The 27,608-nt window shown below is 36.3% G+C and overlaps 1 protein-coding gene across 10 annotated transcripts in view; it reads right to left on the bottom strand.

Moving 5' to 3' along the window:
• Window positions 1-27,608, bottom strand: part of arhgef1b (Rho guanine nucleotide exchange factor (GEF) 1b) — a 43,998-nt gene that overhangs the window by 5,563 nt on the left and 10,827 nt on the right. For 4 of the 10 annotated variants that reach the window (XM_058746354.1, XM_058746351.1, XM_058746349.1 and 1 more), the window contains 21 exons: window positions 24,918-24,982; window positions 17,245-17,331; window positions 16,329-16,442; window positions 15,420-15,518; window positions 13,938-13,980; window positions 13,727-13,832; window positions 13,379-13,519; window positions 9,180-9,209; window positions 7,654-7,771; window positions 7,490-7,538; window positions 7,154-7,186; window positions 6,439-6,615; window positions 5,427-5,568; window positions 3,574-3,585; window positions 2,415-2,570; window positions 2,029-2,219; window positions 1,771-1,917; window positions 1,573-1,655; window positions 1,325-1,450; window positions 1,093-1,207; window positions 380-480 (listed from right to left, as the gene is read on the bottom strand). In XM_058746354.1, the coding sequence (XP_058602337.1) occupies window positions 380-480; window positions 1,093-1,207; window positions 1,325-1,450; window positions 1,573-1,655; window positions 1,771-1,917; window positions 2,029-2,219; window positions 2,415-2,570; window positions 3,574-3,585; window positions 5,427-5,568; window positions 6,439-6,615; window positions 7,154-7,186; window positions 7,490-7,538; window positions 7,654-7,771; window positions 9,180-9,209; window positions 13,379-13,519; window positions 13,727-13,832; window positions 13,938-13,980; window positions 15,420-15,518; window positions 16,329-16,442; window positions 17,245-17,331; window positions 24,918-24,944 (2,097 nt within the window). In that variant the 5' untranslated portion in view covers window positions 24,945-24,982. Of the gene's footprint in view, window positions 1-379; window positions 481-1,092; window positions 1,208-1,324; window positions 1,451-1,572; window positions 1,656-1,770; window positions 1,918-2,028; window positions 2,220-2,414; window positions 2,571-3,573; window positions 3,586-5,426; window positions 5,569-6,438; window positions 6,616-7,153; window positions 7,187-7,489; window positions 7,539-7,653; window positions 7,772-9,179; window positions 9,210-9,287; window positions 9,744-13,378; window positions 13,520-13,726; window positions 13,833-13,937; window positions 13,981-15,419; window positions 15,519-16,328; window positions 16,443-17,244; window positions 17,332-24,917; window positions 24,983-27,608 lie in introns of those variants that run through there. The other 6 variants (XM_058746355.1, XM_058746353.1, XM_058746348.1 and 3 more) reach the window with 5 other exon arrangements.

The raw sequence follows: 27,608 nt of genomic DNA, 5'->3' as shown, positions 1-27,608 counted from the left end.
AGACATCAATAAAATAGTCCATGTGACATCAGTGGTTCAACTGTAATTTTATGAAGCTATGAGAATACTTTGTGCACAAAGAAAACAAAAATGGTTGAATAAAGTCATTATTTTTGCTTTCTTTGCACACAAAAAGTATTCCCATAGCTTCAAAAAATATCTTTATTTGTGTTCCGAAGATGAATGAAGGTCTTACGGGTTTGGAAAGACATAAGGGTGAGTAATTAATGACTGAATCTTATTTTTAGTTGAACTATGCCTTTAATACAGTATCACGCTAAACACATACATCACAACATGCTGAAATGTAGTAATGCCTGTATACTGCCAGACCACACATCCTTACAGTAGACCATGTTTATTTGAAGGAACTTCTCACCAGCAGGTTCTCCATTAGTTTGACTTCTTCATTGACATGGTTGAGGATCTTACGGCAGGATTCTGCTGCTTGGATAATGTTCTCTTTTTCTGCTTCATCATCTGTGAGAAATGGACATTATACACCAGTTTTTATCTAATATATTGCATTTCTTCAGTTTGCTTATTTATTAATGCTTATTTATTCATTCCTGTGATGGCAAAAATTTTCAGCAGCCTTTACTCCAGTGTTTAGTGTTACATGATCCATCAGAAATCATTCAAACATGCTGATTTTATGCTCAAGTTATTTATATAGCTTTTATTATCAATACTATGGCTTACTAGAATTGTGGAAACCGAGATACATTTTTTTTTTTTTTTAGGATTCCTTGATAAATAGAGTTCAAAATAACAGCAAATCTTTTGTAACAATGTAAAGGTCTTTACTGTCAATTCTGATCAATCCAGTCATGCTAAATGATTATCGTAGCGAATTAAAAGTATATAATAAAACATCTTACTGACCCCAAACTTTTGAACTCAAGTGTATTTTATTTCATTGAGAAAATCAATGTGTTAAAGTGATCATTTTATATTTGTAATATTTTTATTTAATGTGTTATATACTTTTATACAATTTGCAATGGTTTAGCAAGTGTTTTGTACAATTTGCAGAAAAGGAATAATTCTAATTTTATAGAAATAAAGTAGGATTAGATTTAAAACACTTACCTGTGTTCTTGGCAATGTTTTCCAGCAGTAGAGGATACTTGGTTAGTCTTTGCATCGCTATCGGAATGATATCCTTCAGCTGTAGCCTCCGACACTGTGGCTTACTCTCTGCCTCCTACAACGCAAACACAGAATATATAATTAAAGACATTTTGAGATGCCAAGCCTCCAGAAATGTTTTTTACCCATCACAATACATTTATGTGAAAAAGTGTTTTAAGTGTAAAGGTACCAGTATGAAAGCATTAAAACGGGGATCCTTCTTCTGCCTGCTCTTTATTTGCTCCAGAGCCCAGGACTGGTAGCTACAGAAGCGTGCGGTGAGCTTCTGAAACCATTCTCCTTCTGATCCACTGAACTACAGAGATAGAGACAGGTCTATTTGTGTAACAGCTAATATAAGTTCATGTTGTCAAGTTGAAATGCTGAATGACAAAGTTTTGAGAAAAACTAGCATTTAGCACACTCTAAGCTACTAACCCTGTTGAGAAGTGGCGTGCTTATGATTTTGACAATGTACTCATTCTCCTGCCGAATTTTTTTCAGGTTCTCATAGAAAGCATCTAGAAAAGAATGGATTTAAGGTATATCAAGGCTGTTCATAATTTGAAGGGCCATCAAAATCTTTTAAAGCCATGCAGATTTCAGTGCATTAATATATTTGAAGTGGATATGTACAGTGCATCTCTATGATCTCATCAAGGCTGGGGAAGATGGTGGCCAGCTCAGTCATGCTCATAATCTCTTCCCTCTCCAGCGGACGTGAAAACACAGTCTGCAATACACTCAGCATCCGAACATGAGCGTGCTCTGTCGTAAACAGCTCTGACAGACACAGAGAGAAAAATGTGTTCATTGCAGCCTGCTTCATAGCAGATTCAACAGAATAAGGTACTGAACGTACAAATATTTTTTCAACATTCTTGCTTATATTACCATTGATGACTTCTTGTCTTTTGGTTTCCTTCTTGCTCAGTTTTTTCAGTTCCTCAGGAGAAGCAAGGCTCCTCCAGTTGGGCGGGTCCTGCTCGAGCTCCAGGAGACGGGGCTCCATCTCCTCCTGCTGAGGGAAGGGGCCAAAAGCAGGACCTGCGACGAGGCCGTCAGGCAACAATCCACCTTCCGCACTAAGAAAGTTAAATGAAGGGAAAAAATTTAAAAGGGATACATATGTTAGGCATTGCGAAAAAAATTGTTAAGGTAGTGATGATTACAATCTCTGGATTCTATCAGTTAATGTGAAGCCCCAGTGCTGCCGTCTCCTGTGGACAGTGTGTTTATGAGTGTTTCTAAGTGTGAGTGACGGTTAGTCTTTGCCTTACGAGACAGAATGCTGTGGGGAGGGTGAGAGGGGGTGAGAGGTAGAGGTTGACTGCAGGTCCACGTCGCTACGGGAGCGAGACTGCTTGGCCCGGGTAGAGCCACTACGGCGAGAGTGACGGCGCTCCACGCAAAGACTCTCGCTGCGGCGCACATTCCTGTGGGGTGGGAAGTGAAAGGAAAGGGGGAGGGGGGAAATGAAAGAGGAAATGAAAGAGGAAAGGAAAGGAAAGGAAAGGAAAGGAAAGGAAAGGAAAGGAAAGGAAAGGAAAGGAAAGGAAAGGAAAGGAAAGGAAAGGAAAGGAAAGGAAAGGAAAGGAAAGGAAAGGAAAGGAAAGGAAAGGAAAGGAAAGGAAAGGAAAGGAAAGGAAAGGAAAGGAAAGGAAAGGAAAGGAAAGGAGAAAAGGAAAGGAGAAAAGGAAAGGAGAAAAGGAAAGGAGAAAAGGAAAGGAGAAAAGGAGAAAAGGAAAGGAGAAAAGGAAAGGAGAAAAGGGGGAAAGGGAAGGGGGGGAAATGAAAGGGATGGAAAGGAAAGGAAAGAGGTAATGAAGTAGTAGAAATATGGAAAGAATGTTAAATGTCAGTGAGGTTAAAGACCACAGACCAGGTAACATGAACAGGTGATAGAAACAGAAAATTGAACAGTGATGATGAAGAAACAGTAAGTGAAATGTTAAAGACAAATGATGTCAAAACCACTATGTAACACGTTATTAGCACTAGTTCACCAGGGAGATTCATTCAGCCCCATCAGCTCAAAGACCCTTCTGGGATCCACATTAACAAACATCTCCAGCTCTATCTAATGTGTCATTTACAGCATCTTAGTGCATTTGAACACCTCGATTATAATGATATAAAAAAACTATTGGCTAAGTGGGCTCCATTCGTGCAAAGCATCCCAAAAAGCAGATACTTCTGCCCTCAATCCCAAAAGCCCAAAAACCTGAGAAGAACCATACTTAGCCATGCAGTGAGTATAAGTGTCTGTGTGAGTCTAAATATGAATCGAAAGCTTAAAAACCATGACGTTCATTGTACAATATTTTCTACTGTATGAATAATAAAATGTAATGTAAGCTGTGTTTAGTAAGAGAACATGTGTTCATCAGTAGCAGTTGAGGCTGGCAGAAAATCCCAGAGACAATCACGCAGACCCACCTTGTCTTCTTTCTGTAAAAACATAGGGCGAACGAACAGTTACAGCATAACCAAGAACAAATCGTTTATTAACAAACACCCAACCAAAACTTCCAACAATAAACCAACTAACCTCAACACTACCCTGAACAAAATCTCAAGGCCAACAACAAAGCGAGACAGAGCGTACAACAGACACCAGCAACAAACAATGTTTCCACATGAAGGACAGTTGCACGAGTAAAATAAAAATGCACAGCTAATACATTAATGCTAGTTTTATGCCATATACTATAAACAGTAATAAAGGAGCTACATTGAGTTTTTAGAGGGTTAGCTCACCCAAAAATGAAAATTCTGTCATTAATTACTTACCCTCATGTCGTTCCAAACCCGTAAGTCCTTCGTTCATCTTTGGAACACAAATTAAGATATTTTGATGAAATCTGACAGCTTTCTGACCCTGCATAGACAGCAACACAACTGGAATTTTCCCAGACCCAGAAACATAGTAAGGACATCGATAAAACAATCCATGTGACATCAGTGGCTCAACTTAAATTTTATGAAGCTACGAGAATACTTTTTGTGTGCCAAGAAAACAAAAATAACATAACTTATTCAACAATTTTTCTCCCCAAGTTAACGTCTTTCGCTATTTCGGAGAGTATCATGACGCATGCGCGGACTTTCCCCAGAACATAATCAGCGTTGTTTGCATTCAGCATGCGCGTGCTTTCTCCTGAATGTAAACAATGCTGATTACGTTGATTATGTTGATAACGTTCTGGGTAAAGTCTGTGCATGCGTCATGATACTCTCCAAAATGGCGGAAGACGTTAACTTGGGGAGAATAATTGTTGAACAAGTTGTGTTACTTTTTGTTTTCTTTGTGCACAAAAAGTATTCTCGTAGCTTCGCAAAATTGAAGTTGAGCCACTGATGTCACATGGCCAGTTTTATCGATGTCCTTACAATGTTTCTGGGTCTGGGAACATTCCAGTTGTGTTGCTGTCTATGCAGGGTCAGAAAACTCTCGGATTTGTGTTCTGAAGATGAACGAAGGTCTTACAGGTTTAGAACTACATGAGGGTGAGTAATTAATGACAGAATTTTCATTTTTGGGTGAACTAACCCTTTAAGTTATGTTTATGTTTGAAAACCGAAGGTTGCTGGTTCAGTTCCCACAAGTAACTATCACCATTGTACCAAACTGCAGAACATTTAGGTTACTACAGCAAAATTTGTCATACGTGCACAGTAAGTCACTTTGGATGACAGTATCTGCTAAATGAAGAAGCAAAGACATAACCTTTCAAAAAGTTTGCTCAAATTCAGACAGAATCTGCTTATTTTGATAGTGCCGTGCCTTGGCGTAACATTGCGGGACATAGCGCTGACTGGATGCGAAGAAAGACTGCAGTACGGATAAACTGTAAACTGAAAGCTAACAAAAATGACTGACACTGCAAAACATCAGGTGGGACAAGGAACAAACAGACAAAGAGGTAAAAAACAAAAGGAGGTGGCAAAATGCAGAGAAAAAATGTGAATGTGGAAAGAGAGGGAGTTAGGATAGGAAAGGGAGGGAGGCGCGTATGCGCAGTAAGGGATTGTCTTGGTCTTTGTTGTCCTTAAGGAGGGTAGCAAATATTGCGGGCAGCAGCAGGAGCAGCAGCACAGGAGGGACACAGCACACTCCCCGAGACAAAGCAGGCAGGGAGTTTTTCCACCCTCCCTTAGTTATGTAGTACAAAATAATAGTACAACTACTTCTGTACAACTTAAAAAGTATGCTAAATGTTTGTTTAATGTTTTTCATTTTTCTTATTTGTTTTTATATCTGCTCCTCATTCCTTCTCCTCCTTTCTTACCTGCCACTGTCCTGACAGTCATCTGGAAGCATGTCAATGACAGAGAGAGGTTCACAGATGGAGAGATTCCCACCAGTACTGACAGGAGATGCATCTCCACCTTCAAAAACTGGTTTGGGGTCTGAGCGATTGTTGTTGACACCTACAGGAGGAAAGAGACAACATTTCTGCACATTAAACATTAGCGGGACATTTAATAATATCAAAGCCCACTTATAGTGTTATTTATTTGTATTTGTTGTGTTTCACAATGAATCTAGGTATCGTGACATATTGGTACCATACCAGTTATCAGCCGAGATTACTGATTTTTAAAAGATTTTATTGCTATCAGCTCATATTTGAGATTTAATTGTACAAGAGTTATTATTATTAACTGAAAACCATTAAAACAATTTGATTATTTAAATAATGAATAATATTCAAATTAATAATAATAATAATAAACATATATATGCTAATTTAAAATAATAAAATATAAATATTCTAAAATAACACTACATTGCACACACTAATTTGTGCATTACCTGCTAATCTAACACTCACTAAATGCTAATAATTAAAAACACTATGTAATAATGCAGATAAATGTAATCTTTACCAAATCTCAAAATGAAATGCATTTTTTTCAGACTGAACATTATAATAAATATAAATAATTAACCATTTTTATGTAATTAGAAAATTTTTTGTTCTCATGCACGCATTAAAATGATTGATTTTAGTTAGTGTCTTATTTTTAATTATTTAGACAAAAGAGTACAAAATTAGGATATTAGCCATTTATTGGTTATTGGCCATAACATTAAAATAATTATTGGCTTGTCTGTATAGAACAAAATTTGACTATTGGTGCATCCCTGATTAAGTATGGTGGCAGTGCAGCTTTGTATAAATTATTTTCATTCAAATGTATATTTCCAGAAGACTCGCATACACCATGTTAGTCGATTTTCCACATGTCCAATGTGCTTAAATCTAACACACATAAGATGCATTTTCTGATCCTCACCCGTGTCACTCTGGGAGTCGGGACTAGGAGTCACACTGACACTGATGGTCAACTCTTCACTGCTCTCCGAGCCATGCGTGCTAACTGACCCCACCACACCAAGTTTCCGCCCTGAGGTGGTGCCGCTATCGCTTATGGACACTCGATGAGGTGGGACAATTGGTTTGTTTTGCTTTACTAGACCAAGAGAAAGTAAGAGAGAACAGATGAGAGGAAGAATCAAAAGCAACATGTCAAACATGCGCAATTATAAACAATTATCAAAGATTGACAGATGATCGTTGTGTGGTTCTAACAAGAAGACATGACAGATACACAACTAGATGAAGGAGAAGGGGCAATCAGGAGTTTGATCCAACAGTGTTAGTCATTCATTGGGCAAGGGCATTTCAAAGGTCAATCAAGCCCATAAATCAAAAAAGTAAATGGGGACCCAAACACGAACAAACGTCACACACAAAAATCTGAAATCTGTTCGTGAATACATCACCTGTGGTATATTAAGATCATTAAAAGATTTGTAAGCACGCATTAAAAAAAAAAACAACACTTTTTAAAAACATCATAACAACCAAAGTCACCTCAACCAGAAAACCAAATCAGATTTGCTAAATATGTGTTTGAAGTGGAACATGCAAACATGCATTAGATTTGATTAGCAAGGGAATGTACCATCCAAGAGGACAGAATCTACACAAAGAACAGACCATAATACCTTCAAAGTCCAATCTAGTTTGCTTACCATCATCTGCAAGAGGAAAACATAGCAACACAAACAAATTCCTTTAAATTCTATATCCAACTTTGATCTTGTAGGTATTTCAGTAAATATATGCAGAATGTTTCTCGTATTATAAGCTACAGAAGCACCTTCTGGTTTCTGTATACATTGGTCTCAATGATCTTAGCAGGTGTCTGAGATGTTATGGGTAATTAGTGTAAATGGTTGAATGCACAGTGAAATAATACAGGTTTGGTCAATGAGCGTGTGATGTAAGTAGGGGCATGTGTTCTGAGGGAGAGGGATGAAGAGATTTTATTGAGTACGTACGTAATAGAAGTTTTTTGTCGGGTTTGTTGAGTTTGTTGGTTCCCCATGGCTGTTCAACAGAAAAGAAAACAATACTATCAGACAAGATAACACAAATTCAGTTTGTAAAATGAAAATCAGAGGAATTATGTTGTATAAAGAAACTATGGAGCATATAATCTAACCTTCAGCACGGAAGGGACAGAGGGCCGCCATCCTGACTTAGTCTTCTTGTTGTCAAGTGCTCTGGTCTTGACACCAAGGTGCTTCATATAAAAGGCAACTGCTCCAAAGATGCAGTTACTGAAAGTAGTAAAAAGAACAGAACAGGTTACAAAGAATATTGAAATTTGAATACTGAAAAAAAGCCGCTTTATAGCTTAATGTGTCATCAGCACCACTTCAACAATGAAAGTTTGCAAAAAAAAAAAAACTTGGGTTTTAGGGTGGTTCATGAAATTTTGGTATTTTAGCATTCTAAATAAACTCCACAACATTCAATTATGATATTCTTTATGAACACAAAGTGCTTAAAAGTCACCATTGCATACACTGTATATGTAAACACATTACTGCTTTTTTGAAAGTAGTCTTTCATGCTCATTAAAGCTGCATTTATTTGATCAAAAATAGAGTAAAAATAGTAAAATTGTATTCAAATTTTAAACAACACATTAAATACAATATTAAAAATGTAACTAATATAAAAATGTAAAATATAAAATGTAATTTATTCCTGTAATGGTAAAGCTGAATTTCCCAAAAGACAGTGCCACATGGTCCTTCAGAAATCATTCTAATATGCCGATTCAGTGCTAAAGAAACATTTCATTATCAATGTTGTATTTTTTTTTAATGACTCTCTAATGAATGATTTTTTTACATTATAAAATGTATTTACTGTCAAATTTGATCTAATTAATGCATCTTGGATGAAAATTTCATTTCTTTAAAAATAAAAATCTTACTGACCCCAAACCTTTTAACGGTAGTGTATATTTTTAGCCCTCAGAGTTCACTATATAAAAAAAATTATGAATGGCACAGTTGCAGCAAGACGCATTGCAGCGAGAGGTATTTTCCTGTGCAACTCAAGTCATGTGATCTGCTACTAGTCAGTGCAATCCCCCAGTGTGTTATCAAATTGTCCAAGTGCCTCAGAGGGGATCTTCAATTGGCATCAAGCCATTTCCTTCACTTTAAAAGAACAACAGAAAGAGAGTAGGGAGGAGGAGAAAGAGAGGAGGGAGAGGGAGGAGGACTGGAAAGGGGAGGGACAGAAGTCTGGAGGAGGAGACTGTGCACATGTGCATGTCCATTGTCTCACACATGCACACATGGATTAAGTGATACAGCTGTGCCTGACAAAATGAACAACTGCAACAGCTGCAAGTATCCACTAACAGTGTTTCTCACGGCACATTGTGCACCATCTAACTTCAGCCTGAAGTTCTTTTCATAAAACATTCTTTTATTGCATTTCTTAACATTCAAATCAAACCAACCAATCAATATAAACGGTTAGGAATGACTGATAACTTGAAAAGATGGGTTTACAAACTTTAAGTTTGATGACTTAAAATTATATAAACAAAAAGTAAACAAAACTACAAACCAATCTATAATACAAAAATGATCACAGAAAAAGACATGCAACTGACTTTTGCATTCTGCATCTGAACTTGAAAAAAAGATAAGAAAAAAGACTCACCTTTTGTCCTTGTCGGCAACAATTGAGGGGCTGCAAAAAAGCAAAACAGAAATAATTAGAGGGATATCAACGGAAAAATGCAGCACAATGCTGGTCTAAAGGACTCACCGCTTAAAGTTAAGTAACATTTTTCTTCCTCGTTCTCGACCGGTTTTTAACTCTGTTTTAGGACGATGGAATCTAAAGGTTTCGAGCTTTTCCTGACTCAAAATGACAGTAACTGTTGTATTGATTGTAGAATTTAAACTAATGAACATATTCTGTCACTTGCAAATGAAATAAAGAAAAAAAAAAAAAAAAAAGCTCTACAAAAAATGGTGGTGCATCAAAAAATGCACTCAGGCAAATTTTTGGAAATACAAAACAATGCAACGAAACAGTCTCTTGCAAAACTAGATGTCTGAACTACACTATCTTCTCAAACTGCAAAAACTATGATGGCACTCTCCTAAGGCACTGAGGTTGTCCTACGGCGATGTCTGGAAGCAAGCGAAGCGCTCCGGCGGTGGAACTTGCTATTTAACTGTGTTTTTGCCTGATGCAACCGGCATGCAAGAACATGGAAATCGGATACTTATGTTTTCCTATGATAATCAAAAAGGAGGAGTGTGATAAGGAATCCCCAGCGTCTGGCAAATCAAAAACCTTGATCCGCCTCTCAGATTAAGAGTACAGCCAATGAGAGCGTCTGTAAGTGAGGTCATTACTGTTGTACTGAGGGAGGAGAATGAATGAGGAAAAAAAAAAAAAAAAACAGCGAGAGGAAGCGGATAGTGTTTGGGAAAACAGAGGACGATTGTGTGAAAGCATATGAAGACTGAATACCCATATTGAGACCACTAGACATCAAAAGAATCCGTGTGAAGTTTCTGAGGATGCATTATGTCTCTAATAATGTCACTGAATGTGTGAGACACAATGCCTTCCATGCATGTTTTTGTCCATGCAGCCGCTATATCTCTTTACAATGTCCTTTTAGTCTAGCATATGTTAACTATCCTGTCTCGCTGCAAACTGGCTTTTGTCCCTCGCTCTTTTCCTCTCTCTGCTGGCCTCAAACGTGACCCCTGCTTCATCCCCCTCTCCATCATTCTCTCTGGCAGAGAGCCAGAGAGCAGAGACTTCCTGCCAGCGTGGCATTTCTGACTCCATCCTCTCTCTACCACTTCCTGTCTCTTTGCCACCATTTCTTTCTTTGGGATTAATAGGACAGACTTCAAGTTGTAACGTTGTGTGTTTTTAATAGAAAGAAAGGGTGTGCCTAGGCAGAGCATCCAAACCACCTTGGACTGCATGAATCACGACTGCTGAGTGCTAAAACAAATGGAATCTGAATCAAATGTTAAAGTATAGAGACTGCAAAATAAATGCAATATAATGCAAAAACACCACATCTTTCTGTCTGGCTGCATACTGAGCTCCTGATTCCTAAACGAATGACTCTTATAAGCCAGTTCTTTTAATCAATCACTTAAAAAGAATCACAGTTTTATGAATCCTTACTTGGGCATTACTGAATCAACATCTGACTCAATATTCTCAGTCATTTACGGAACATTAACGGAAATTAAAATTACATTTTAAAATATATTAAAATAGAAAACATTTCAAATTGCAATAACATTTCACAATATTACTATTTTTACTCTATTTGTGATTTAAAAAAAATGCAACCTTTTGAATGCTACAGTATACATTATGTATTGTTGTTTTCAAATATGTAGATAGGAACTACACTTAACTGTACACATGGTAAAGCTTTCAACAAAGGGACATGTGTGGTTCTTTTACTATATAGTGGGCAGTGAGCACCAGTTTATCCATGCTGGCTTTCATTGTGTAAAAATAATGAACTGAATCCAGATTGGCAATGTGTGTTCATCAGAGGCGAAAGGCTCAGCGGTCTCCTCCTGTCTCACTTCCTGCATGGGGGTCCTCACTTTCCATGGGGGTGTAATATTAATGCTTACAGCCCAGTGTTCACCCTATAATGTGAATCTACTGCACTCATCGACCCTTTGTGATGCCTGACAATTAAAGAACCTAAGTTGCTTTGCTTAAAGGAACAGTTCACATAAAACTGAAGGCTGTTTTTTTTTTTTTACTCTCACTCACATAATTTACTTTCTTTCATGGAGCACATAAAATAATTGTAAGAATTGAAAACAGAAATGTTCTGGTATTAGACTTCGTCTGCGATAATATCGCAATTGTTGTCTAAACGATGTGCGATTTGATATTATCGAGTATTTTGCAAAAACCATTCAAAACACACCTACAGAGTGCACGCATTCATTACGTGAAGTCTAGACTAGTGCGCGTGCATAGAGTGTGTTCTTTCACTGCACTTTCACTACATTTAGAACGAAGACAAAATTAAAGACATGGGGGGCAGAAAATGTATATAGGCTATTTTATACCACTTCATATAGCCTAGTTAATCAATTTCACACGAAGAATAACGAAAAATAACGCTTCAAAAATTACCATGATTACAAATGTGATATTGATTTTTTACAAAAGCTTTATTTCGAAAAACAAAAATCACTCCAAACACAGCTACAGCACTCTTTTGAGTCTCTGAGCAACATGATGGTGTTTAGTTCCTGAATGAATCAACCGTTTGAATGATTCGGTTCAATCGCTATGACTCACTTATTAACAGTGACTTGCTGCCACCTGCTGGCGATTTTAATTTCACATTCAAAGTATCTTTTATTATTTAAATAATTTCAAATATTCGTTTTTAACGTTTTGTGTTTAATATAATCAAAGCATGATTTATGCATTTGTAATTGCAGGTTAAATGCATTCATGTCTTGCATTAAACAGTGTGTAAATGCATCTAAATGCCACTTCAGATGCAGCTTCTGTGTTTTCTCTGCATTGCAAAGATTCATTTTGTTGATACTGATTTCATTTGCTTGGTAACAGCCCATAAGTCTTGTTATTCTAATTCACTGATTAAATGTAAGAATTTGACTCAAAAGATAATGGACACTTTTAATGTAAAAATCAGATATTTTTATAATATCGAGATATTATTTTTGTCAATAATCGTGTGTGTGTGTATATATATATATATATATATATATATATATATATATATATATATATATTTCTTAGTGTTTTAAGTGTATATACACTTAAAACACTAAGAAATGTCAGTGATTTTACCAGTTAGTTACTTTATTTACATTATAACAGTATTAAAAACAGTATTAAGCAACAACTAAGCATCTAATAATGACCAATACATTATTATTGGCAGCTAATCTATACGGTACTGATATACTGTGCATCCCTACATAGTAAGAATAGGATTATAGCAGATAAACCCGATAAACTAGACTTATTACTGTTTTGTTTTGTTTGTCCTTTTTGTTCAGGGAATAGAGCAGCCTGGTGATTGCACTATACATGTCCTAAATGTCTGTGTGTCATGAAAGACAACAATTATATTGGTTTTGATTTTTGAACCATGCCCATTTCAGGTAAGCAACTATATAACATTTGCCTTACGTTTTCAAAAGGTGAATGAGTTGCATCAGTTTAAGCAAAAAAAGGCCCAATCCACAACAAAAGAACAATTTTAGAGCCAAGAATGAAGCTTCAATGGATACGTCAGCTGATCCTCAGAGTTAATTGAACTGCAAATAAAGCACAACAGTGAGTGGAGTGAATTCTGATACTGCTATTATAGAATTCACTGCAAGGGGTCAAACAGCCCAGCAGCAAGAAGATCCTGTGCAGTATGACACATTCAATAGGCATCACTTAGCAGCCGGTGAGTGAATATCGACAGAGACTCGGGGGTTCTGATCCGCTGTGAATGCAGATTTGACAATAGTTGTATTCTGTCTAAGCGAATCGAGAGGGAGAAGTGTTTGTGATTCTCTTCCCCACTGCATACATGGTGTTTGTCTCAGCAGGCCACCAAAAAAACCACACAGCAGACAGTTAGAAATCAGACTTGAATTATAGGTTAGGCACTGCGGAGGGCAGCAAAAGGCAAAGGTCTGGCTCTATGTTTTAGACAAGACCAGAGCACCTGCTGGTTCTCTCTCAACCATGACAAGAGAGTCAAAGAGAAAACAGACCATAACAGATGGGCTAATTCCACTAAAACTAGGGATGCATTAATACCAATTCTGGTAGTAATATACAGACATGAAATTTACTATAATAACAATTCTTACTTGGCCTCTACCATCTTTTCCAGCATGGATTCAGCTACTGCCTTCTCCTTCATCTCCATGGGGATGCGGTCGGTTGGACGATGGGATTCCACGTCATTTAGTTCACGCTCATTGGGAGTCATTCCCATCATCCTCTTCTGCCTAATGTGGGACACAAGTACAGGTAGACAGGTATGGTAATCGAGCACCAGGGACAGATAAGTACTTGTCACCAGGGCCTGTCATTTAGCATTTCCAAAACTTTACAAATATGTAATCTTACATATATAAACATAATGTGCATTGTGAATGCAAAGTGCTCTAGGTTCACTTTATTTTGGAACACACTTGCAGGCTTGCGACTCTCACCTGAAGTCATCCAGCTGCCGCAGTATCTCTGGACTCTGCATGATTTGTATTTCATCAGCATAACGCTTTTGTTGTTCTTCGCTGATTAATTCTGGACGCATGCGATCTGATGGACCACAGTAAGAGAGATAAATTAATTTTAAGTAACTACAGCAATAATACAATATTAACATTAAGTGCCGTGATCTGATTTGGACAGAAGCTCACTCACCCAGTTCAGAGGCTATGTGATTTGGCACAGGTACTTTGAGAACCTGGAAGAGAGAAGGAATCTGTTGGAAATACTTCCAATCCAAAACCTTGAGGATTTGTAATGCTGGTTTGACTAAACCAGTACTTCATGTAAGAATGTTTATATAATTTTTTTTAAATGAAACAAAATCATAGAATTAGCACACATATTGGAAGGAAAATGATAAATAAATTACAATTAACTCAAGATTTTAATTAAAATAAATATTAAGTGTGGAGGACATGTTACATGTAATACATTACAGCACCACCAGAGGTCACAACAATATAAATAACCAGAGAACTACTTTCTTCCATTTAATTTTAGCTCTGTTCACACCTCCATAGCCTTAATGTCAACTCAAAAAATGTGCAGAGAGAGAGAGAAATATTCAAAAGAAAAAAAGACTCAACATAAAAATAAAACATGAAAAGGGGGAAAAAAGCAGCCATTCATCAGGGGAGGTCATTCCCATGAACCAAAGCAGGAAGTCGGGGTCAGGCAAACACTCAAACACTAGACAGAGAAAGAGAACATGCCTAAAAGAGGGATAAAAAAAAAAAAAAAAACGCAGAGAAAAAAAAAAGTTACATTGGACAGAAGGGGCAGGCAGACAGACTGGAGGGAAATGACAAAAACTTTGAATGATGAAATCAAGTCTAAACAGAGATGGATTGGGGGAGAAACAGACAAGTGGGGATATGACCTGACGTATCATACGAAATCCCAATCACACGTCCATTTCTAATGAATGTAAGATGTATTCAAAATATAGTCAGAAAGAACCATAAATCTCACCAAAAATGACATGAAAAAGCACTAAAATAAAAAGATGAAATTCCATTACTGTAAAGAAAAACAGCTCAACTTGACGGATCTCAGATTTCAGTCACTATAATGCAAATTTCAAGCTATCTGATGATATAAATGTAATTGTCTAAAACCATTTTCAACAGCTTTTTGTTAATTATTTTGTAATCATTATTCACAGTTTTTATGACCTCATTTTAATTGAGGTTACATGGAACATTTGTACTTTTAAAAACATTTTCTTTTTACATTTGGTTTTATGATTTATAAAAATTTAAAAACATTTTTTACCATAAATGTCTTTACAAATCTCTTGTTTTTGCTGCACTTGTCTTTTTCGATATTTCAAGTGTCATTTCATGTTAATATGCCTCATTATTTCACAAACAAATATACTAAAACATTAGCCAGCTTTCTTCACTTTGAAAGAAAACACGCTTAAAAAGATAAGACTGACGGACAGCAGATCACCTGTGTGATAAATAAAATACAGCTTCAAAAAAATCCCCAGCATTCCTTTAGGGGTCTAAAAAAAACATAGACAATAAAACGAGGGCTGGACTGAAAAGTATGACAGAACAAAGAGGCAGACTTGTAAAGTGATAAACAAACTTGACAGCCGAATGTCTAAAACTCTTCTTGTTCACATACCGCTCCTTTTTCCAGGAAAGTGTTGTAGAATTCCCCAAAGTGCTTCTTGGTGTCTTTGGCGTTGAAGTTTTTGAAGAGGTCAGCATGAAGGTAGCATAGCTAAGACGAGGGGAAAAGAAAAAGAGAGATATCGAGTGAGGGAGATAAAAGAAAGACAAGCGCAACAAACCTGACAGATTTAGACACCAAGAATCGAGGGATAGTAATACGTGCTATGTTAAACTATATGTGGGCTTTATTGACTGAATGGAGAGACAACAAACCATTTCGAAATTTCAGAAACTTTTTAAGAGCACATGCTGACCAGTGAGAAAATAGTATTAAGAGGGATGACAGGGACAAATTGACCAATCTAAAATTAATGAACACAACATAGTACCTGTTGGATTCGAAAGCAAACATAACTTATCAAACTCAATAATATATAGGTACATAAAAGGAAAACTGTATAGGGGTAAGATGTCCACCTTTTTTTTTTTTTTGCCTTGACCTCAGATATCACTAAATCAAATTTAATGAGAGGTTATGCTCTAAACAATTTACATTTTTTCTGAACATCAACAGCTGTGAGATTTATCCTATTTGAACAGTTTTGAGTTTAAATGAAGAAAGATGAAGGATTTGGGATTTGGGAGACGGTACCTGGGGTAGATCACATTGGCTGCATGCCAAATAAAGAAAGAAATACTCATGCATTAAATCACATGAAAAGGGCTTTATCTACATACATGACACCCCCACCCCTCCCCAAACACACACACACACACACACACACACACACACACACACACACAACATTCATAGTTGAACAAGAGGTACTGTAAGAAACACACGAGCTTCACATACTAAACTAAACGCATGCATGCGCTCTGACAAAAATAAACAGGCACATATCGTTTAAGTTCTTACCACAGGAGCAGTGTCAAACTGTAGCATGACATGATGAACGAAGACCAGTAGGTGGGTGGGCCTGGACTTCAACAGATCAATACTGTTAAAGTGACTGCACTGATCGTCCACTATCTGAGATAAAAAGTGATGAAGAAAAATGAACAATAATTTTTTAAAAAAGGGAAAGATTTTTAAAAAATGTTTCTGAAAGAAGTCTTTTATACTTACAAAATCTGCATTCATTTGATCACAAATACAAAAACAGTAATACTGTGAAATATCATTTAAATAACTCTTCATTCTACTTGAAGCTGAATTTTACTGCCATTACTCCAGTCTTCAGTTTCATATGATCCTTCAGAAATCATTCTGATACGCAACATTTTTATTATCAAAGCTGAACTGTTGTGCTGCTAAGTATTTTTGAGGAAACCAAGATCATTTGATGAATAGAAAGTTCAAAGAGCAGCATTCATTTCATTTAAAATATTTTAACACTTCACATTTGCTTACTGTCACTTTTGAACAATTTAATGCACCCTTGCTGAAAAGTATCCCCCCCCCCCCAGTAGTGTATATAATCCTAATAGATACAACCAGTTCTTTAAGGCTTGTTTTGTTTATATGATAATGTGAAGCTAAGGACCATGATTTTGTTGATGAATGTTTTAGTATAGAATTATTGTTTAAAACATTTACAAATTATTGCTTTGCATTTACACTGCTTCTGTACTACAGTTATAAACTCTTGTGTAAACAACTTTTTTAAGAATGGCATTAAACTGATTTCTAATTAGTTATATCTGTTTAAATTAGAAATATAGATGAGAAAAAATAATTCCAAATATTTCTACCTCAAAGATTCTAAAAGAATCATTAAAGAACCAGAATCCTCACTATTCCCATCCTAGTTCTGAGCTAATGTATCACTCACAGGTTGCTCATCATTCTCAAAGTCTTCATCCTCTGCTCCAATTATGCTCATGGCTGGATTTGAACTCGGAGCACCTGACGGTCCGCGCTGTCGAGAGACAAAAATAAGATGAAGAAAGCATTAATAGACATAATCTTATAAAATAATGTTTGTAGGATTTGCTTTTTATATCAGCAGACTGAGTGACAAAATAGAATGTTTCATTACAGGATGATAAGGATGACCTGATGGCCCGGGGCCAAACTTCAATATTCAACAGAGAGAAAAATGTAAAAAAACAAATTCAATAGAGGGGAAAAGGTTTTGTTAAGAAAGTATTGCAGCCAACGACACAATACCTAACAAAGAAGAACAGTTCTTTCCACACTACAAAAATCATCAAGGATTAAAAAGAAAGCCCTTAACAAATGTTACGTTACGTATAACATTATACTGCCATTACATGATCATTACTAATTAAAGGAGAAGAACTGAAAACATTGAGTAGCTGCCACAAACATTCTGACTTGAGGCTAAACTAAAACATTCATGCTCTGAACCGGAGCTCAGGGAGCCAAGAAGAACATTTAAACACGGAGGAGAGTGAATGAATATTCATACTCCAGCACCTAAATGCACCTAAAATATAGCACAGGCAAAACTGTGATCATATTTCCATTTCTTTCTACCTGTTGACAAACTTCAATTCAAACAGAGATTCCATAAAGCAGTCCAATGAATCTTGGCCATTGGCTGTAAATGTAACAGTGTTCTACTGTGAGAGCTGCTGAGAACAAATTTCCTCTGTTGCTGTTGTGCAATAATAATAACTCAGTGGAAAGAAGCTGAAAATCCCTGTGCAAGTCGAACTCCAGCAATTCAACAGACTAACAGTGTTTATTTTAGTAGAAACAAACAAGCAATTGTGACGGAACACTACAAGCACAAATCGAGCTAGTGTTTTCCCTGTACAAACGTTTTAATCTCAGATAAAACGTGCATGTGTGTTTACTAAACATTTATAGTTCAGTCAAAAGTGAATATTGTCATCATTTACTCACCCTCATGTCGTTCCAAACCTGTATCAGATAGAAGTCATACAGGTTCGGAACAACATGAGGGTGAACAAATCATGACAGAATGTTCATTTTTAGGTGAACTAAGGGATAGCAGAAATAGATATCAACATAGATCAGAAACATTTACTCATGTCAGAGCAACACACAGCAGTGGTGTTTTGTTCCGAATGAATTAGTGGATTTGAACAATACAGTTGAATAATGATTCAGTGAATGATTCATAAACACAACGTCACTTGTTGCCACCTACTGGCAAAATACAGAAAGCAGAAAGAGACACTACAGAGAGGACCCATGATAGTGTCTCATCTCTCTGCTATGTTTACCACTGTATGACCCAGACTCTGCGAGACCCCCTCGGGCTGGTGAGAATATGGAGGAGTGTAACTCATGGCAAAAGACACAGAAACGAGTCAGCTGTGCCGCCCCACCTACTACAGCACATTCCTGATTTTATTAAGCATCCAGAAACATTTGCGTCTCGGCAGCTGTAATGTCTGACAGTGTATTAGCGCAATCGTTGTCCTTAATTTGATGTGATTTTGATCTAATAACACAAATAAAAACTCTCTTATTACCCTTCAATATGCATGTCATATACAAATGGATTCAATAAACAAATTTTTGTGTTCATTGTTAAAACAAATGCACCTATTAGAGTTCATGTAAATATATCTGAATCCACCATGTCCTAGCAAGTCAGTTATGTGAAGATAAAGTATTGTATAATAAAAAATAACAAATTTAAAAATTCAATTAGCATTTATTAATGAACATAATATAATATTAAATAATAATCATAAATTACAATTATTAAATATAAATTAAATTAATTATTAAATAAAACTCAGTTCTCAAGCATTAATGTATTAAGGAAAATATTATTTTATTAATTCAAATAACTTTAATAATAAAAATACATACAGAAATTACAGTTAAATTTCCCACTCTGTACATTTCATATGTATATCTTATCACGTCCGACGTTTGTTCTGTTCGATCGTAAGTCATAAGTGCCCTGCGAAGCGGACATCAGCAGATATTCCGCCATGATTCCAGTTCAAAGCAAGCGTATGTGTTCCATACAAAGGGCATTAAAGTGTGCGAGACATGTATATTATGTCACTCTTTACACTTCTCTAGTAAGTTTCATCTGTGTGTGAAGACGCTGCGCAGCGCAAATCCGTGAGTGAACGGATTTCCCCTGCTCAGGTAGTAGGGAGCAATGAACACTGTGTAGGGAGCATGTCAATCGAAACAGTTCATGCACGTAAGCTCTCTTCTAACGAGCTGGTTATCTGATTCAGGTGTGAGACATGCAAAACATGCAGAGCGGGGTGGGGGGGGGGTGCGAGGACTGGAATTGGGAACCGCTGGGCTACATAATGTGTCATTCACCGTTGAGAAAACTTTATAGTAGTTAGTAAAAGTACTACAATACCAGGAAGGAAGATCAGGTTGTTGATGTTTGTCTGCCATTCTCACTCTGTCTGCAACAGCGTGCATGATTGCGCTGATGACGTATCCTGTCTGTGCGAACAGGGTGCAGAGGTATGCAAATACATACGTTGACAGGCAGGTAGGAAAGCCAATTAAAATGCTCGGACCGAACGTTTTGCTTGGACGAACATTTCTTGGTCCTACGCCTTCCACAGAATATATAAATACATTTCAACCACTTAACTTAATGATTGCTATCGGGATGTGAAGAGACTTTCAACCAGAATAACAAAAAAAGGTTTCTGAAGACAATCACTTATTGCACCTTTCCTTTAATTTATTCATATTTCTCTTACACTTTTTTTCTGTGAAAATGTTCACATTCCAAAGCACATTGTACTACATTTGCACTAAAATCAAAACAAATGATTAATCAATGATCTGTAAAATATTATTTGATTAAATTTAATAACTTTAATCATCAGAAATACACAGGGAAAATGTACCTGTTAAGCTCACCAAAACCTACACCGAGACATTTTTAGTGCACAAGATATTGGTTTCAGTACAAAAAGTTATGTTAAAATAAAATATGAATCTCTCACACAAAAATATTTAATTTTATTTTAAATGACAAAAGCATTTCAATTAAGATATACATCATTAAATTCAAAAAGTCTGGCTGTGCTTAATGGGTACATTTTTGTACCCTTTAACCACACCTCTGTTCCCATTAAAGGGGTCATATAATGCCATTTTTGTACAAGCTAATATGATTCTTTAGGGTCTAAATTGAAAGTTTGTAATATACTTTAATTAAAAATTCTCATTAGTATTGTAAGAAAACACTCATTTTACCTGCTCAAAAACAGCTCTGTTTTCAGCACACCGTTTTAGTGCGTGTGTTTTTAAATGCTAATGAGCTTTGCTCGCCCCGCCCCTCTGTTCTGTGGGGCGTTTTTGACACAACACACGTGGAGTGTTGCCTTGACAACAGTTGAGGGTATATTTTGAAGAATGGCAGCGGAGTCTCTGAGGATACTGTGCAACCGTATCAATTCGAACCGAGTCGGACCGGAACAGGATGACGGCCCGAAGAAGTTCGATAATTAAGGCTCGAACGGGACGTTTCTGAATGGTTGGTTAACGTAATGTCACTTTTATCTATTTTTGTGTGTACTGTCAGGTAGAGTAGTGAGATCTGACGCTATGTGTTTACTGATACGTTAGTTCATTGACAGATTGATGTTACAGCTAATGGTCATGAAAAATAAATTCGTAAATGTAGGCTTGTCAGTGATGCGTAACGTTATCTATGCAGTGTTAGGTACAACTCTCAGGGCGGAAACCATTAATTTTCATGCAGTTATAACTACTTTTTATTTATTTAAATTTTTTACATTACTTCTTAACAGACACCGTTATAAACCATCTACAAAAGTAAGCTTAGTGTAGTGTTATCATGTTAACTTTAATACCTGCGTGCACAGTTTGTAATAACACAATAACCATAACGTTTTGTTCATTATAAACGTGGGATTATTAATTATATTGAGAACGTCAGAATAGAAAACATGCATGTACCCTGAATGTAAACATTAGCCACATACATCGTGAAGCGTGCTAGCGATTTGCAAAGATTAATATAAAGATTAATATAAAGGTTAATTAAACTTTACACTCACTTCTTCTGGAGGTTCAGCAGGAACACGAATAGTTGGTACCGATTCTTTTTCAGGAGCAGCTTCTTAGCAAAACCAGCTTTATACTGACCTTCATTTATAAAGCAGTCTGGTGAAAATGATTCGCAAACATGAAAACATTGACGTTGCTCGTAGGGAATATTCCTTCAAAAGCAAAACTCAGCCACCGTGTCTTCAGCGGTTCGGACTTAGGAACATCAAAATGACTGCTGTGTTCATTATTGCACCGAGAACAGAACACCACAATCGCTTAGACGCCATTCTGCTCATAGACAGCTCCAGCGTATATCAACAATGACGCGGACTATGATTGACAGCTCGCTCACGAGCAAGGGCGGGTCTGTGTTGAAACACTGCTGTCAATCAACCATCGTGGGAGGCGTCCGACCGTGTGGCGTCTGCGGTCGAACGGCTTGATTTGAGACAGGGTAAAACAAATAAGGAGATTAAAAAAAAAAAACACAGGATGGATTTTTATCATTTTATGATGGTTGTGTACAGGCACTGCTAACACACATTTCAGTACAATCAACTTGTAAAAGTGCATGTACCATTATATGACCCCTTTAAGCTCACATCATGTTTTATTAAAAATTCTTGTTTCTTTTAAGGAAACCTTTTAAAGAATAATTATAAAAATATATTTTTTGAAGGTACAAAGTCAAATCACAAAAAAAACAGAACACTAGAATCAAGCAACAAGTCATTCAAGTCGATCAGTTATATACTCATAGCAAAGTGTCATTTAAGCACATTGCAACGTCTATACTAGTCCACGTTCAACTAAGTAACATTCAAAAATCAAAGAAAACAAACCAATAAAACATTTAATTCATGGGGATGAACACAGAAACTAGCCTCATTATGAAGCCTCTTATTAAATGAATATCAACTTATCTATATTCTCTTAAGGCTGGAATACACTACACGATTTTTGCCCCGATTTTCCACCAATTTACAGTCTGGAGAAGTTGATGCTAGTTGCCAACGATCAGAGCCAGTCTGCAGATTTGAGTTGACAGAATCCATAGAAAATCGATTAACTTAATTTAAAGTGACAACCATCAGTTAATATTTAAACTCTGTTTATGAAGTATTGACATAAAGCCAATTCACACTGCACAGACAAACTCCAACAAACAAGTTGACCGTTGGATTTAGAATCTTATGAAAAATAACGGTCATGTTCACACTGCACCAACAGACACCGACCAACTCGCACTGACTGGGGAGAAAATGGATGATCCTATATCTATAAACATGTTCAGTCGGGTCAAAACAAACTCCAACCAACGCCAACAGGGGTAACACACTGATCCAACAAACTCCAACAGACTAGTTTGTTGGAGTTTGTTGGCGTTTGTCTGTGCGGTGTGAATTGGCCTATAGACGTTCAATGTGGAAGAGCTTAAAGAGAGCACACTGAGCTTAATTGAAGCAGCAACAATTTTCAATAAATTTCATTTAATATTTATTAAAATGACAGGATTTTTGCTAAATAAATAGTCTAGGTCATGTATTAAGTTCATACATATTTTAATATGAACAACTATTATTAATATCTATGAAATTATACTTTTTCTTATTGATGTCACACTGAAGCTGTGTGATTTTCATAGTAGTGCTACTTTTTAAGCTCAACTTAAAATAATATGAAATCTTTTTTTATTACAGCACTTTATTACAGCCTGTGAAGTAATATGTTAGCGTAGCACACAATCTTATACAGCTAGTCAGCTAACTGTGTTCTGTAGCATCTGCGCTGTGTTGCTAAAACTATCTTTTGGATCTAATGTAATTATTTCCCACAAGTTCCAGGTTATAATATGCAAAAGTCTGAACATTAATCTCTTAATTTTACAATAAGTAGTGAAACTTACCCCAAATAAAAGCCTAAACATCTTAAAAAATGCACTTTTAAGGGGCTCCTCTTTTGGGGAAAGTTTTTATACAGCTTTCAAAATGGCCGCCAGACAGTGTGAACATATGGAGACCCATATCTCAGTGTGCAATGATCTGATTGACTTGAAATTACAGGTATATAGTAACAAACACATCAATTGGTTAAGACATCAAGTAGGATAATACATTATTTTTTCTTTTTATAATCTGATCTTGAATATGGAAGTGTGCTTAATGGGTACGTGAGCTTAATAGGTACGTTTACCCTTATAGTTAACTTTATAATATTAAATACTAAATTATACTACTACTACTAGTGTTGTCAAAATACCCAGTACTTCGGTACCAAGTCGGTACTAAAAAAATGAAAACGTCACGGTACCAGATTTTTTTTTAAGTACCGGTGGTACCGAGTACCCGGTCAACCCGGTTCTTGACGCGTACGGCCCGATGATTTCCGCGATGCAGAAAACGCGGAAGGAATTTTTGGATGAATTAATCAAAAGTAGGTCATTACACTTAAATCAAATCGCGACATGGACTAGTATCTGTAAATATTAAGCCGCAAAAGTCAATTCAAATATGAATCAAGCATGTTCTGCGAGTCTCTGTGTGAATGAATGAATGGCAGAGATGAGCATTTTTTTTTACTACACACACACACAGAAGCACGCCTGACGCTCGCGGTGATTTCAGCATCTGCCGTCTCAATGAGGACATAAATACATAAACAACGTCTACAGAACTGCTCTGAGAGTCACTTCACAAGCATTTTACCGTTTCATTTGAGTAAAACCAGCGTCATATCATATAGCTACACACAGGAATTTAAAAGGTATTCACGGCAACCCATCAAAATAAAAGTTTATCTTTGTGATAACATTGTGCCAGAAATATATTACTATTATTTAGTAGAATGTATGTGATACTATTACTACTGTTGAAAAACATGTATATTTATTTTTAAAGAAATAATCACACAATATATTTCTTCCATATTTTAATTTTAATAGTGAATCCCCTTTATTTACCAAAAAAAATAAAATGTGTTTAAATTTCATTAATTAAAAGACAAATTAAATTTGGGTGAAACTTTACGGTTTACTGTTTTTCATACTTTTATTACTTGTGGAAAAACTTGAAACACAATTTAAATAATTATAAAGAATGGCATTCATTTTTGTACATTTTATTTTTGTTTGACTTTATTATAAAAAATAGTGTGTTTTTTAATTAGCATGTGGTACCGAAATTGGTACCGAGAACCGTGGATTTTCACTGGTATCAGTACCGAATACTGAAATTTTGGTACCGTGACAACACTAACTACTACTAATAAAACTGTAATTATAATATTATAAAAAATGTATTAATGAATTTATTTAAAATCTTCACAAACCCCCAAGCAAACCCTTGAGGCCCCTTGAAAACCCTTGCTCTAGCTGGTTTTGTAATAATGGTGGAAACTGTGATTACGCCATCTCTGTTACCAAATCACATGCAGGCCCCTTATAAGAACATCAAGAATGAATGGAAACAAACAAATACGAGCAGCTTCAGATGCCTTTACCCCGTTATGGGCGTCTTCGTAATCCATGATGTCGTAGGTCGCACCAGCACCAGTTAACCGAGCTCCTGCAAAGACACGACATCATGAAAGGCTGGAATGGTGTCCTTTGTCAACAAGACTAGCAAATACAAACACACTGCCATGAGCAAAGACAATTGGGCCATCTGATACAAGTATATAGAGAGGAGGACAACAGCATCAAGATCAGCCAATAAATCAATAACAGATACCCAATGTGGAAGAACTAGACCCAGATACGGTCCATCAATCGCTTTTGAACGAATAACAGTGAATTCAGTTCTCAGCAGTCAAACGATCTATAGCTCAGTTTATCTGTTGCTTCTTTCCTCATTATTCTCCACCTTCAGAATAATATACATGAGATCTTTACTGCAGGAGAGATTTGAAAAGGTTTGTTTGCTGCTCAGTATCCTGCTAATCTCAACGACGGCATTATCTGAATACATTGAGTTTCACAGTGAAAGTGCACCAACTTTTGGACAAAAAAAAAGCAGATAGCTGAGGAAAGTCTTTGCATACCAGACTACTGCATGCAGCAGTTGAGAACTTGAGACAATGGCCTTGTCCTCTGCACTGGAGCAGTGTGATAGCACAGGCCTAAAATAACCGCTAATGGAGCTGTGTTTGTGTTCGGGTTTTATCGGCTGCTTTAATCAGCCAAGTGTCTGAGATCTTCAAAGCTTTCCAAAGAGCAACGTCTACAGTGCAGGCAAGCATAAAGAGACAAGAAAGAGAGAGAGAAAGGAAGTGGGTGTAATTTCCTCAGGAAACGATCACAGCCATTTTTTGTCAACCTGTCTGCAAAAGTCATGTTCAGAGCAACAGAGAGCATAAAACAAAGGAAAAAGACAAGGAGGGACAAACACATACACAAAAGAGTAAGGTGAAAAGATTTATGCCACTTTCCACAAGTCGGATACTCTCTGGTGTCCCATGATTGTTTCAATGCATTACAGACACAAATGTTGTTTTAATTTGCAGGGAGAACTAATAAGTGCTCTTTATTTTCATCCAACATATGTTCCATGTAATATTATCAAATTTCAAATTAATCAAGCATGAACAGTAGCTAGTGTGCAATAACCTTTCATTGGATAATAAGAATTTAAAATGGGGGGAAATATCATTATTGGATAAATGTTTTTTCTCAAATACAAGTTGGACACAATTATTGGCACCCCTTGAAATTCTTATGAGTAAAATATCTCTGAAGTATATTCCCATTCATATTCACAATTTTGAGCACTCCAGGGTGATTATGAACATGAATTTTATCCAGCCATGGCTTCCTGTTTCACAGAAATATAAATAGGAGGGAAAACAAAGCCCAAATTCCCTTAATCATCCATCACAATGAGAAAAACCAAAGAATATATTTCTGATGTGCAGCAAAAGATAACTGAGCTTCACAAATTAGTGAAGTGGCTTTAAGAAAATGTCTGTAAACCACGTAAAATGGTGATTTTTGTCTCACAGAGGTCTTGACCTACAACTCTAACAATTAAAATAATACAAAAGAACATCAAATAATACAAAAGCTAAGCCGTTTTGATCTGTTTAACTGATATTCAAATCATTAACTTCTTTTATACATTTTGTCAATTTAATTTAAGTAAATTATTTTTTACTGATAGAAAATGATAGTTGCTATATAGGAAGGAAGGAATGAATAAATAAATAAATAAATAAATGGTTTTAAACTATTTAGACAAGTATCAAATTTAAAAAATGTTTAAAAACATGTCGGCACACACAGCCTCGTGGGCAGCACACCAACATATAGTGGCGTTGAACTTCGGATGTCCCGAGTTTCGAGTCAGGGCTTGCGGCCCTTTCCCGATCTCGTCCCCCTCGCTCTCTCACTTAGCTTCCTGTCTACATACTGTCCTATCTTATTAAAAGGCGCAAAAAAAACAAAAAAAAACAAAACTGACCATCAAATGACCAATAAATTAATAAATATTTATTTATACTTACTATATATACTTATAGTTGTTTTATTTATAAGTTGTTTGACCTCCTGAAGTTGAAAATTAAAATTTTCTAAAAGTGAAGCAACTCATCTGAGATATATATAAATTTTTTTTTTTAAACTGCTAGTGATGATACTTTCTCTCCATTTTCATGACCTTGCCCTCATCTTTATCATAAAGAGGAAACACCGCAACATCAGCTGCTTAGTAACAATAATACTAAATAGAGGAAGAGCTAGCAAGAAATGCAAGAACAGATGAAGTCATTCATGCATACGTGTGATAACAGGAGGAAAGCACATCTTATTTCAGAGAAAACAAACGAGAACAGTGATGTAGGATGAAAGAGACACTTATAGATAAAAAAAAAAGTGGGGGTAGAAAACAGTGGAGAAAAAAAGAAAGTCATACCACTCTTCTATTATTGTACAATTCATGAACTTTCAGCATCACTCCGATTACATGCTAAACTGCAATTTTGATAAATGACAACCTAAAAGACATTTAAAAACACACACAGCTGTCAATAAATCATCTCAACAGCTGTCAGGATCAATCAGCAAGCGTTAAACACAAACCCTCTTAAAGCAAGAGAGAATGATCCGAATGTTGTCCAGAGACAGTGTTTCTTCTCAATTTAACAGAAAACGAAAGCGTGGAAGCACTGGGGTGTTACAGGTGGGGTTAATGAGGTCTA

This window comes from Onychostoma macrolepis, chromosome 16 (genome assembly GCF_012432095.1).
Source record: "Onychostoma macrolepis isolate SWU-2019 chromosome 16, ASM1243209v1, whole genome shotgun sequence".
In the NCBI taxonomy this organism is placed as follows: Eukaryota; Metazoa; Chordata; class Actinopteri; order Cypriniformes; family Cyprinidae; genus Onychostoma; species Onychostoma macrolepis.
The sequence above is the reverse complement of the archived record's forward strand: the minus strand, read 5'-3'. Positions and strand labels throughout refer to the sequence as shown.